This window comes from Ailuropoda melanoleuca, chromosome 8, assembly GCF_002007445.2.
Source record: "Ailuropoda melanoleuca isolate Jingjing chromosome 8, ASM200744v2, whole genome shotgun sequence".
Lineage (NCBI taxonomy): Eukaryota > Metazoa > Chordata > Mammalia > Carnivora > Ursidae > Ailuropoda > Ailuropoda melanoleuca.
In genome coordinates this window covers 70,796,029-70,809,740 of record NC_048225.1, presented here as the reverse complement: position 1 = coordinate 70,809,740, position 13,712 = coordinate 70,796,029, and the positions used below count along the sequence as shown (strand labels likewise).

The 13,712-nt window shown below is 38.6% G+C and overlaps 1 protein-coding gene across 7 annotated transcripts in view; it reads right to left on the bottom strand.

Moving 5' to 3' along the window:
• The window catches only part of RGS7 (regulator of G protein signaling 7), a 507,900-nt gene that overhangs the window by 98,587 nt on the left and 395,601 nt on the right, over positions 1 to 13,712 (bottom strand). For all 7 annotated transcript variants that reach the window (XM_019798898.2, XM_011223975.3, XM_034666669.1 and 4 more), the window contains one exon: positions 9,879 to 9,930. In XM_019798898.2, coding sequence (XP_019654457.1) covers positions 9,879 to 9,930 — 52 coding nt within the window. The remainder of the gene's footprint in view (positions 1 to 9,878; positions 9,931 to 13,712) is intronic.

The window sequence follows — 13,712 nt, the reverse complement described above, 5'->3', positions numbered from 1 at the left end:
CAACACGGTCCTCAGGCTCGCTCCCTCGCCTCACTTTCCGGGGTTCTCACAAGAGCCTTTGTCTAGTGTGATTTAAAACAGCCTAGGTCTCCCTTCTGTTAAGAGAACGTAGAAAGAAAATACTAAGTCCCCCCACCCCCTCTTTGCTCAAGGAAAATACAGAAACAAGTATGCAAATCTCCCTTTAAGCAGGTTTACAATAAAGTTTTTTTTTTAAAAGATTTTATTTATTTATTTGACAGAGATAGAGACAGCCAGTGAGAGAGGGAACCTAAGCAGGGAGAGTGGGAGAGGAAGAAGCAGGCTCATAGCGGAGGAGCCTGATGTGGGGCTCGATCCCATAACTCCGGGATCACGCCCTGAGCCGAAGGCAGACGCTTAACCGCTGTGCCACCCAGGCGCCCCCCCCCCTTTTTTTTTTAAATTTCAGATCACTTGGACTTACAAGTAGTCTGGTTTTTGTTGTTTCAGCTCATGGTACCAAAACCTTCCGTTACCCAACCAGAGAATCACACAGTGTAGACTGTTTACAACCCCGGCTGTGAAGGTTCTGCCTACTTCCCACGTTGACGAAATTTCAGAGTCAGACCAGAAACTAAGTGAGCTACACCAGTCTGTTTTCCTGCTTCCGCTCAATATTAAAACAATGAAAACATGATGCCTGTCCTGCTGATACACTGTTTAACCAAGACCGGGCTTTTAGCTTTAACTGCGAGACCGGAGAAAATGGAGTCTTCATGAAACTCATAAAATCCATGCCTAATGGTATTTATTGAAAGTATGGGTGATCTTGCCAATGGTCTTCTTTATTTTTTAATTTTCCTTTTCACTCTTTGGTCTTCAAAACGCCATGGGGGGTCTGAATAGTTTTTGTTTTTATCACAGCCACCATGACTAGCTCTTTTTCTTTACCAGAACTTTAAATGGGGGGCCTGGGTAGCTCAGCTGGCAAAGCGGCTGACTCCTGATTTTGGCTCAGGTCATGATCTCAAGGTCAGCAGGCAGTCTACTTAAGGATTCTCTCTCCCTCTCCCTCCGCCACTCCACTCCCCACTCCCCCACCCCTGCTCATGCACGTTCCCTCTTTCTCTCTAAAATAAATAAATCAATGTTAAAAAAATAAAACTTTAAATGAAATAAACATGCTTCCTGTAATTATTAAGTCTAAATATTAAGGGGAGTTTTGCTTGTACCCTGACACCATCAAGGCCCCTACCTCCTCTCACTCCGTCTCCACCAGGTAAAAGCCCATCTAAACCAGAATATTTCCATCCTGGTTCAGGTCCCAGAACAACTTCTCCCTAATAAATAAACACAACGACAATTTCCTAAGTGCTTCCACTTTTTTGTCACACAGATTGTGTGATTCAAGTGATTCACAAGGAAGCTAGAAGCTGTACTTGGTGAACGGTATTGGGAGAGCTTGTTAATTCAAACCAACACCTAATCCACGCTTGTCAAAGCAAGGCCCGCAGTCCACTGCTCAGGGATCCTGCAGGGTAAAAGGACCCAATGATGCAAGTGTTTCCTTCAGTTTGCATTAGGAAGTACCAGGCAACAAGGTTACACTAAAATTTGGAATACATAAACTAAAATCAGCTTGTTAATAGAACTTACTGAGGCCCCCAATGCAGACTTTGCGAAGATGTCTGACTGTCACATGATACTTGGCAATGCTGCAAAGCTCTGAACACACATATCCATGGATAATCGAGATTCCAGTCATCTCCCAGGAGAATATTTTATTATTACTGAATCCTTAATATTGTTGTGACTTGGTCATGATTTTTCAGTGACTGATGTTCATGACTTTAAATTGACAATTAACGTTGATTTTATGTCATCATCTTCAATTTAGATTGCCATGAACTGTTTGGTTAATCCCATGGTGTGTCATGATGTATATTTGCATTAATGACATTCCTAGACAATAAACTTCCAGTAATTTCACAGGGAAGCAGCACACATATGTTACAGTTCATGTATGAGTTGTCCATACCTTTTTTCTGAAATACATATATCTATTCCACAAGTTTTCCTATGCAGTGCCACTCTATTGTTCCTAGTTTTTTCTGCCTAAAACTAACTTAGGATGAGACCATAAAGCCATAGAGTCTTTTCAATGTGCCATAATCAGAGTGGTTGAAATTCAGCCATGAATTACAGCATAGATTGGTGGGAAAATACTCCAAACAGTATTACCCACCAAGGATCAGGATCCTGGAGAGGCAGACGTGCTGGATTCTGGGTTCTAGGGACCCTCTTCTCATTCCCGTCCGTTCTGGTCAAGAAGCTAACCATCAGTGACAGAGGTATTGCTCGTCCTACTCTAATGTCTGTCCCTTCACTGAAGCTTCCCTTTATTTTCCAAATAATCCCCACTTTCTTCCACATTGAACACCAGGCCACTGACCTTGCAGCATCATTTCCATCCAGCAAGCAAGCCCACTCTTTACCTCTTTTCTGTCCTCTCCCATTTATCCATCCATCTCTTTTTCTTCTTCTCACTCCATTGCCAAGTATTTGGGAAAGCAGTCCCAGCTCCAGCTGTCTTTGTTTCCATCCCCTCTTTGGAATCTGATCTCCACGTCCCTTTCTCATTCTCTTTTGCTGGCTCCTCCTCTGCTAATTTCTTCTTACATGTCGATATTCTCAAAATTCCAACCTGGTACCTCTCTTTGTCTCACTCTGCATGTCCTTCCTGACTGACCTTGTCCACCACCGTGCTTTGAACTACATTATAGGCACGGAGGACTCAAAAATTCTCCTGTCAGACACCAGCCTCTGTCCTTTACTCTAGAATTACATGGGCAGCTGCACACGGATCACGTGTAGCTAGACATCCAGCTAGCTCTAAGTCTTATGAACACCACCACGGGATGCAAATCCAACTGAGAAACACTCATGCCCAGTGAGTCATGAGAGTGAGACAAGTAGGGGAAGTGGGAAAAGCATAAAACTCAGTCAGAAATCCTGGGCTCCAACCCTGGCTGTGTCATTTTTAGCAAATAGGGTAGATTCTTTACCTCTACGAATCTTTTTCTTTTTCCATCTGTTGACTGTGGCTAATAACATTCTGAAGATTTTTTGTGAGGGATTAAATCAGAAAATGTATGTAAAGATGCAATATAAGTTGTTAACTGCTACTCAAATGTCTGATATACTCTAATTTGAGGTGTTATTGGACAAACAGGAATACTCATTTAAAATGACACAAAATATTTTTAAAAATGAGACGAAACTTGAAACCACCAGGAGTGCATATATCGGATTAATCTGACTTGGTAAGCTAAGTAAATATCGACCGCCTGGTACCCGAACTTCAGCGTGCATGTGGAAGAGCTTATTAACGCCGATTCTCAGGTTGGAGTCTCAGGCTGAGTTGCTTGGGAAAGAGGCCAGGAATCTGCATTTTAAAATCATCCCACTTGATGGCGGTGAGCCAGGCCACACTTTGAGCAAGAGTGAAATATAAAGCACTTGGGAGACAGCAGGTCCCCAAAACTCCATTCTAGTGACTTGCCATGTCATCCAAACTAGTTCCCTATTAGGAAGCTTGTTGCTTATATGGCTTATTTCATATTATAATGGATTTCAAGGCTTCCAAATTTGGGGTTTTTACACAGAGCAATCACCCATCATCCATCCCCAATACACATTCACAAATATACACATAATATATTTACATATGTGTATCATAGCCCAATTAATGGAAAAAATTCCTCTTAATATGTGAATAAATAATGATTAAAGACACGAAATAATAATTCAGACATTAGGCAGTTAAAAGTTGAATATGCATTGCTACAAAATATCAAATATGTTTCTCTTTCTTTTTTCATATTATTGTTTGTAGGTGGCTTAAAGAAAAGACTACAAGCCAGGAGAGGCCTAGAGAATTGTAAGGAAGGGGCCAAACCAGAAACCAGCAAACAGCACGAGTGATTAGGTACCAGTCTTCTCTGCAGACTCGCTTCACCACTTGGACAGACAAGCAGCAGCGTATCTAGGCTGGCAGTTCAGTTAATTGGTGAAGTGCTTTCAGTAGAACAGAGAGCATTTCTAGAGACTGAGATTATGAACTAGGGATGCATTTCAAAAACACTCACCTAGCCTTAATTTTATTTTATAGATACCATGTTTAGGAATATTACAAACCATTTCCATCTGTGTATTGTATGTTGGCGTGATGCAAGCATACACACATGTAAATGTATGCCCGGTATTCAGATATATATGTGAATGTGTAGGTACCTATCAGTATTTGGTTAAGAGAATAAGTCAGTTGGGGTGCCTCAGTGGCTCAGTTGGTTAAGCATCTGCCTTTGGCTCAGGTCATGATCCCAGGGTCTTGAGATCAAGTCCCGCATCGGGCTCCCTGCTCAGCGGGGAGCCTGCTTCTCCCTCTGCCTGCTGCTTCCCCTGCTTGTGCTCTCTCTCTTTTTCTCTGTCTGACATATAAATAAACAAAATCTTAAAAAAAAAGAGAGAGAGAGAATAAATCAGGTGTCTCAATCTGCATAAGTCAGGTAAAAGCCAAACTGTTTGGTGGCTTACTCTTTTTATCAGTAAGTTTTGTGTCTTGAATTGACAAAAGTTTGGGACATTTTATAAAGGAGGAGAATGACTTGTGCCAACATTAGTATTCTGAAGATGCCATAAATGCTTTAGGTTTTTTTTAATGAAGAGTCTTATACAATGAGTTAGTTCTCATTGTTATATTGGGTAAATGTGTTGTTTTTAGGACATAGTTTGTTGTTTTTTGTTTTGGCTAAACTAGCTCATGGTGAATATTTAATTTATAAAGTAGATTATAATACCAATACTACCTTTTATAACTACAGTAAAAAAATACAGTATAACTTTTCGNTCTCATTGTTATATTGGGTAAATGTGTTGTTTTTAGGACATAGTTTGTTGTTTTTTGTTTTGGCTAAACTAGTTCATGGTGAATATTTAATTTATAAAGTAGATTATAATACCAATACTACCTTTTATAACTACAGTAATAAAAATACAGTATAACTTTTCATTTTTATTAAGAGAGATGTATGCGAGTCCATCATTTCCACAAATTAGGAGATTGCTGCAATTTGGCTGAATCAGTGAAGATTTTTAATTTTTTTTTTAAATTTTGTGTTCTTAAAATTTTAATTGTCCCAGAGCATCTGTAATTTTGAATGACGTTGTGACATTCCTAGTGGGATATAATGTTTTATCTTTCTTTCTGGATGAACCTCTGAACTTGTCCCAGGGCACGTTAATTTACAAATGACCATTGATCGTGACAGCTTTGGGGAAAACATGCTGGAACATTAACATGTAAATTATGTCCTTAACAGGTTTATGGTGAAACACATAAAAAGTTTAAAAACATGTGAGTCTTATTAGAATTCAGCTCAGATGCACTCTTATTTTGTTTCTTGACCCTTTCATCAAGGTCTGCCAACTGAGTGTGCCAGGCTCCTCTCCCTTTCCACTCTAGGCCACTTCCAAAGCTACAGGGAAATCAAGGGGAAAATAACAACCTCAACTTTTCCATGACACTGATGTTTGGACTTCAGACACTTTTCAAATGCCAGTGGAAACAGAGAACACATGGAAGAGAAAAAACTAACTTTGTTTCCCACTTCTCTCAGAAGTTGATTCAGAGACTATCCCATGATGAAACAGTGAAGGAAAAAATGAAATAAAAGCAGAAACAAATAGAAATAACTTGTTTAGTAGTGATTTGTTCTTCCTTTTCCCCATAAAAACCTGCTCTCTGCTTTCTGGTCTAGCATGTAAGCAGCTTGGAAATTGTTATTCCTATCCATCCTCACAAAACTGAAAAAAAAGCTGAACAAAGTAAAAACCAAGTGTTCCTCCCTCCATCCGTCAGAGAATGGAGACCAGAGGGGCAATCAGTGCCCCCAACCTGGAGAGATGGACAGACATATACAGAGAAGCATGACTCACTGGAGCAGAAGCCCAAGAGTAGAAACCTCCATCTGGGGTAGAAAATTAACATTGTAACTGACTTGCTGGGGAATCAAAAACTCCAGGGGATTGGGGCAGTGTTGGGGGAATATCACCCATTGTGACTTTTACCTCCAGGAGCACTACCAGCTTCTCACAGGCAGGATCTCAGAAAAATTCCCTCATGCTTCCAACAAGACAATGGAAACAGAAACCATCTGAAATACACCCAGAACATTCTGTTCTTTTTTAACAAAACTTTTCTCAGGGGAAACTATACTACTAGCATCTAATAAACTGGGGTTACACCAGCATCTAAACTACCTGCGAGAAGGGAAATACCAACTCCAGGCCAGTTCAGTCTTCCCCCTACAGACAGAGAAATGACCAATTTAAGCCCCTTAGACCTTTCCTATGTCCCTTAAGTGGAGGAGTAGGAATCTCAAACCACCAAGGAGCATCCATGAAGGTCACAGCTCAGGGGCACCCTAAAAGACTGAGAACGAATCATAGGACTATACAAGGCTTCCCTTCCCCACACATACACACAACTCACTACCACATAAATAGGGTTCCTGGATAGAAGAAGAAACTGAAAAAACCGCACGTCTCAGATCTTATGTTAGAAGCATCTAAAGAAACTCAAAGACAACAACAGGGGAGGCAAAAGCAATGACATCAGAGGAAATTACAGCCTCTAAAACCCATAGCTACAACAAGAGTAAACACAGACTACATCCTGCTTGGAGAAACATAAAACCTCACATTAAAGGCCTATCTTAGTTTCTTTGACATCATGAAACAAAAAATTACAAGGAATATAAAAGACAAAAAAACACAGTTTGAAGAGAGAGAGCATGAGAAGCTGACTCAGATACAGAAGAGACTTGGGAAATACCAGACATGGAGTTAAAAACAACTGTGATTGAACTACTCAGGGCTGTAACGGAAAAAGCCGACCGTTCGCCAAGAGCAGATGAACACCGTGCACAGAGAGACGGAAACGCTCAGGAAACATCAAGAGGGAACATAAGAAATCAAAGCACTGTAATAGAAATGAGGAATGCCTTGGATGGGCTCATTAACAGACTGAACACGGCTACTAAAGAGTCAGTAGGCTTGAAAATATGTCAATAGAAACTTCCAAAACTGAAATACAAATAGAGAAAAGAATGAGAATGAGAGAGCAGAATACCCAGGAACTGTGGGACAACTACTACAAAAGATGTAACATACATGTAATGAATACCAGAAAAGAACAAAGAAAGAGCAGAAGAAATATTTGAAACAATAATGACTAATAATTGCCCCAAATTAATATTAGACACTATTATTGGACACTACTATGGATTGAATTGTGTTCCTTTAAAATACATGTGTTGAAGCCCTAATTCCCAGTAACTTCAGAAAGAGACTGTGTTTGGAGATAGGGCCTTCAGAGAGATAATTAAGGTTAAATGAGGTCCTAAGGGTGAGGCCCTAATCCAATAGGACTGGTGTCTTCATAAGAGAAGAGACGCCAGGGATGTATACACACAGAGAAAAGACCATGTGAAAACACAGCGAAAAGGTGGCCGTCTGCAAGCCGAGGAGAGAGATCTCAGGAGAAAACCACCCAACAGCAGCTTGACCATGGACTTCCAGCTTCCAGAACTAAGAGAAAATAAACTTCTGTGGTTTATGCTACCTAGTCTGTGGTATTTTGTCATGGGAGCCCTAGCAAACTAATACAGACATCAAACCACAAATCCAGGGTGGTCAGAGAACATCAACTATGATTAATACCAAAATCTCTCTCTCTCTTTCTCTCTCTGTATTTCTACCTATATCATCTATATCTATACGTATTATATTCTAACTGCAGAAAATCAAAGACCAAGAGAAAACTTTGAAAGAAACTGGGGTGAGGGATAGGAGGGAACACATATAAAGGACAAAGGAAAAGAATTAGTCAAGTTTCTCATTAGAAACCATGCAAGCAAAAAATAGAGAGGAGTGAGATATATATAACATGTTGAAAGAAAAGACCACAAAACCTAGAATTCTTTATTCTGCAAAATTATCTTTCAAAAGTGAAGATGAAATACAGATTTTCTCTGACAAACGAAAATTGAGGGAATTTGTTGTCAGTAGACCTGCGTTATAAGAACTGTTAACAGAAGTTCTTCAGAGGAAAGGAAAGTGATATAGGTTGAAACTCAGATCTACAAAAGAAAGGAAGACTTTTAGAGAAGGAATCAACAAAGGTAAAACAAAATATTTTATTTTTCTTATTCTTAATTGATCTAAAAGTTAGTCATTTGTTCAAAATAGCAATAGCAACAATATATTCAGTGATTATAGCTTATAATTAAGTGAAAGGAATGATAGCAGAATTGTACGACTGGAAGGAATAAAGTGGGGATATTCTCTCATGAGGTGCTCGTATTACTCATAAAGCGTATAGTGTTATTTGAAAGTTGTCTTAGATTGGTTGTAAATGCATATTTAAAACTCGGGGAAATCCAGAAACAATTAAAAAGTAGTATAATTGGGGCACGTGGGTGGCTCAGTAAGTAAGCATCTGCCTTTGGCTCAGGTCATGATCCCGGGGTCCTGGGATCAAGCCCCACATCAGGATCCCTGCTCTGGGCAAACCTGCTTCTCCCTCTCCCTCTGCCTGCTGCTCCCCCTTCAGCATTCTCTCAATTTATAAGTATTCTGGTTTTTGGTTGTTTTCTATGTTAGTTCGAATATTTGGCACCTGATCAATCCTGGGTGAACTACTAAATTCGAGTTTCTGAAAGGACAGAAATGAAGGATGGCTCCATTGGTTTTCATGGTTTTTTCTACAGTCTTCTTACAAAGATGTCTCTCTAAGAGCAGTGCCAAAGAAAGCCAGACTGCTATAGAGCTTCTTGTCCTTGCATATGCTGGCCCTCTGCCTCAAATGCATTCACTGCATTGTCTCCTGACCAATTTCCCCTCCTCCTTCAAGATCCAACTTAAATGGCTCTCAGTTCCTCTGTGAAATCATTCTACAATGCCCCGAGTAAGGCCGATCTTTCATTATTTTAAACTTGTACACAATTTTGCACACATCACTGTTAGCAGTCACTCAGCTCCCTACAGGAACTCCTTCTGTGTCATTCTTTCTTCTCATCTAGCCTATGAGTTACCCAACCATGTGGATGAAGCCAGAGTCACCTTGTTAGTCCAGCACCACAACAGCACTTGGCATAGGAAAAAATCCTCAATAAATATTGGTAGACATGACATTTTAAAACCAGTTAGTCTTACTTTGAAAACCATAGACTTCAGGAAGTTAGGAAAACATGTGTACCTGTTAGGGGTCTAGTTCCTTGAAGGGCTAAACTAAAATCACGGTTGTTGAACGAAGTTCATTCTAAGTTCACTGAACTTGACGCACTACAATTAAGACTCCTATTACGTCTTTTCTTTTGCCTGCCTCTCCATGTTTAATATACCTTCTGCTTACGGAGTCATAGGGTGCCTGAAATACCAGTGAGAAAAATGGAGCCCCAGAAAGTCAAGGGATTTACCACAAATCACAGAGCTACGTGGCAGAATAAAGCAGAACACTGGAACTTTGAGCCCTTTCGTTACTCTTTCTAGTGGACCGAGGTGCTATGGAAATAATAATAAAACTTTTTAAAGCTTGTTTATAGTCCTTTAACCTATTCAGAAGAATTTTTTTTTTTTAAATAATTGCATGGGACACTATACCCTGGAAAAAGTTGCCACCAGGTTTGTGCCTAACCATTTCCAAACAAAGCCATCCACAAATTCAATGTTAGAAATATTGGTCCCATACTGATAGCTGTGGTTTTCTTTTCTCAGTTACAAAGCAATAAAATGTGCACACGTGTTCATCTATGCATACTGGCTGCCGTAATAAACAGAGGAGATATTGCACTGACCATAGTCCGTGTTTTCCGGCTCCCAACAATTTGATGGCCAAAAATAGGGTGTCTGTGGAATACAAAGCAGAACCCAGGTTAAACACACACAACAAGAGGAGAGTTCTTGGTTTATGAGCTGTGTTCATCTACAGCGATTATCCAGAATAGTTTGCTGACAATGTATGTTTTGTAATCCACGAAAAGTACCCAGAAAGGCATCATAAGGCTTTTCTTCCACACTTACTTTGCTGAGCAATTGTTTAGTCTCCAAATGTGTGCAGCACCACCAGGTACTTAAAACGTCATACCTTTGTTGCAATTTTATGTCAAGTGATGCAGGTATGAGGTCTGATTGCATCATTCAAAAAAAAGTGTTAACCCACAAAGACTGAAAGCAGACAAATTCAGCAAGACAGGATGAAATATATTTAAATATAACAAATTGTTTTCTATGATTCAAATATCTCATTATTGCCTTCTGTAGATCCAATGCTCAACCATCAAAATTTTCCCTAAAATCTGGCAATCATTCGTCTGGCTTTGTTAATCAGATAATGCAGCTCTGAACATTATCCAGCTAAATTTAAACAACTTTTCTATCTCATTTTAAAAAGAAGTATTTCTCCATAAAAACACGTATTACTTTAAATTTTTAAACTGCAGAAACCAAAGGTGATTTTTTAAAAACTAATTTTACTTGATTTTAATTGTTTTAATTTTAATCAATTTTAATTGATTGATGTGATCAACAATTGACAGAAGTCTCACTCTGTGAAACTCTAGAAACTAACAGACAAAACTACAAAGAAACTCTCTGATCAGGAAAACTCTGTTTTTGTCAACATTTTGTATTTTCTCCTAGGGGTTTTCTAGCCCGACCAGACGCACGTGCTCCAGACCACTGAACCAGCAAGTAGACCAAACTCTGATGACGCCTTGGACTCAATGAAACAGTGAGTGCAGACATCAAGCTTGTGGGCTTCACTGTACCTATTAGCTCTATTAGCTACCCCTGTGTAACGAGCATAGTTGAGGTAATCTCCGAGTAACTGTGTGATAATTCTCCCTCCGGAAGAGGGACTCTCGAGGAGGGGGAAAGGATAATGGGGAGAACTGTTTGAACGTCTGAGGGAGAGCCTTTTCAAACTGCAGGACATCAGGGATCTTGATTTATCCTCTACTCCTTCTTGGGAATTGCTGCAGGGGAATAAGAAATCCACTGAGGCTACACGTGTGAACAAAATGACAACAGGAATTTCGGTGGGGTGGGGAGAGTTGAAACACTAGACAAAGGAAGACATCAAGGATATTTACGGCCCCATCCTCACGTGAATCCCACTTGACTCCTTGGGAAATAGAGCTTTGAGGGTAAAATTGGGTTAAGATCTAGCGGAAACACAGGGGACAAAATAGTTAAGATCTTGTGGGCTGCTAGTTTTTGAGACATGTCTCAAAAGCATTATTCCCTTTATTTTGTGAGGGTTGTGTGTGTGTGTACACATATCTATCTAACTTTTAAAAGATCTATTCTAGTCAGACTGGTCAGACACATACTTTTTTCTCAAAGCCACAAGGAATGTTCTTAGCTGCATTCTTACAATTTTTCTTCATTCTTCTATCATTTACTTTAGTGAGAATTTCCTGACTAAAAATAAAAGAATGAAGCTATTTTATGCTGTGATAATATGAGGAAATGTCATAAAACCAACGTTCTTCACAAATACGGCAAGATATTTTTTCTAGGAAAAGTATGTAAATTTATAGTAAAAAAAGAATTTAAAGAATAACAAATGCTTATAATCTGTTGAAATCTAAAAATTTACTTTTGAAGTTCAGGTAGACTTCAGGACATTTTAATGTCTGAGTTTCTCTTTTCTTTTCACAGTTGGCTTCTTCAGCCAAGATAACACTGATCCAGCCATTACTCAATAATCTTTGGCACATATGCTAACGTAATGAAAGTCATGAAAGGGACCTGGAGAATCACATCAGATCTCAATTCCAGCTAGCTAAGAGAGGATAATTAGACAATTGCAAGTTTACAATAAATACAGAAATGACATGATTTAAAATGTGCTGAGAAATTGAGACAAATTTACATCCTGCGGCATATCAATGAGATTAAATGAAGAGTTCTGTTTGTCTCAAACTCATGCCCTGAAGCTTCTTCAGATTCCTAATGATGGTTAGAGTCTCAGTCATTCACTGGAAGAATAGTAAACATGGTACTGCAAGTTTCCCATTTTAATTCATGATATTTAAAATCCTCCCAGGGAGTGAATTTTAGCTCAATGGAATAAAGAACTTTCTGCTGCTTGGAACCAACACAATAATGGAAGTGGACACCTTGAACCATAGTGTTTTCTATTATTAGAGCTGTTCAAATATAAACTGATTAATGCCTTCACAGACATTAAAGCAGGAATTCAATTATCCCTGATTTTTCTGGAGTGTCCTTTGTTTTTAAAATCTCGGTTTTAAGATCCTATGATTATTAGATTTACAAATATGGCACATTTAGATCCTATTTCAAATGTGACTAGGAAATTAAAATATTTAACATTTAATATTTAACATTAATTAATGTAATTTAAAAGACTATCTATCTATCATCTACCCAGGCATATTGAAAACTTGCTACCCTTCTGTCCGCACCTAACAGTGATGTACCCATTCCCTGTCTTGTTCTAAAGCTCTTTTAAAAAAGTCTCTATTTTCTCCAGAATATAGGTGGCCCGTGCCCAACTCTGCACATTCTTTGACCCAGGACTAAGGCATGTAAACCTTGTCTGCCTATTAATTTCAGTCTGGGAACGACAAGAGCAGAGTTAAAGGTTGCAAATTAGATTAACTCAAGACATCATCATGGACTTTGGGCCATGTCTGAGCTCGTTTGCTTTAAGGAAAAATTTTAAAATTAGATAATTCTCCAGAGATAAACAGACCATATCCAGTGTTTCCCTCACAGATACGTTCTTTTACACAGAGATAATTTTATTTATAATACTGACGGTGAAGATAGATAAAAGTTGTTATTTTTGTAAAAAAGAAAAATCCTTTCATTCAGAATTTGTGAGATTTTTATTAGGCCTAAAGTTTACTTATAGTCTCTATATGGAAAATTTTTCAAAGAAACTAAGATTATATGGAAAATGTAATCCTGCAGTAGCAGAAAAGTAACTCCCTTAGAAAATCAAAAAGTGTTACAAATACATAAATATTTTGTTTGCTAATCATTAATAATTTTTATTTATTAAAAGTTACCTTTAGGATAATAAGTTACTTTAACTTATTAATAAGCTATTTTAAGCTACCATTACTTTAACTTTATAAAGGATGATATTCTTTTATTTTAAAGCCCTTTAAAATGAATTAATTTAACTAATTTAGGTTGCTTGAAAACTTAGGTCAGTATCATGATTTCAAGAGATGGCTTTATCTCCTAGCTATTCGGTGCCTGAAAGTCCTGTGACTATTTGCCTTGGGTAAAAAGGTCCTGAGGAAGTGGCACTGAGAGGGTTCTAGGAAGACAAAGATTTTTAAATGTTTTAAAAACATATTCCCTCTTTGTTTCTCTGTTTGTCCAACCAAGTTCTTTGGCCCCCAAGTTATTATTTTGCCATTTATTTAGCTATAGAACATCTAATGATATTTAGAACAAATGAGGAAGAATGCTTCAATGCCTACAAGTTTGACAATGGGGAGAATCCTCAAAAAACACCTAGAGCTAGAGTCTGAACTCTGGCATCGAATGTGCCTCAATTTTATGGGCTAGAATTCACCAGCCAGTTGTTAATGAACTATACTGCCTAAGGAAATGTAGAGTGTCCTTCAGGTAAATCACTGCGAACT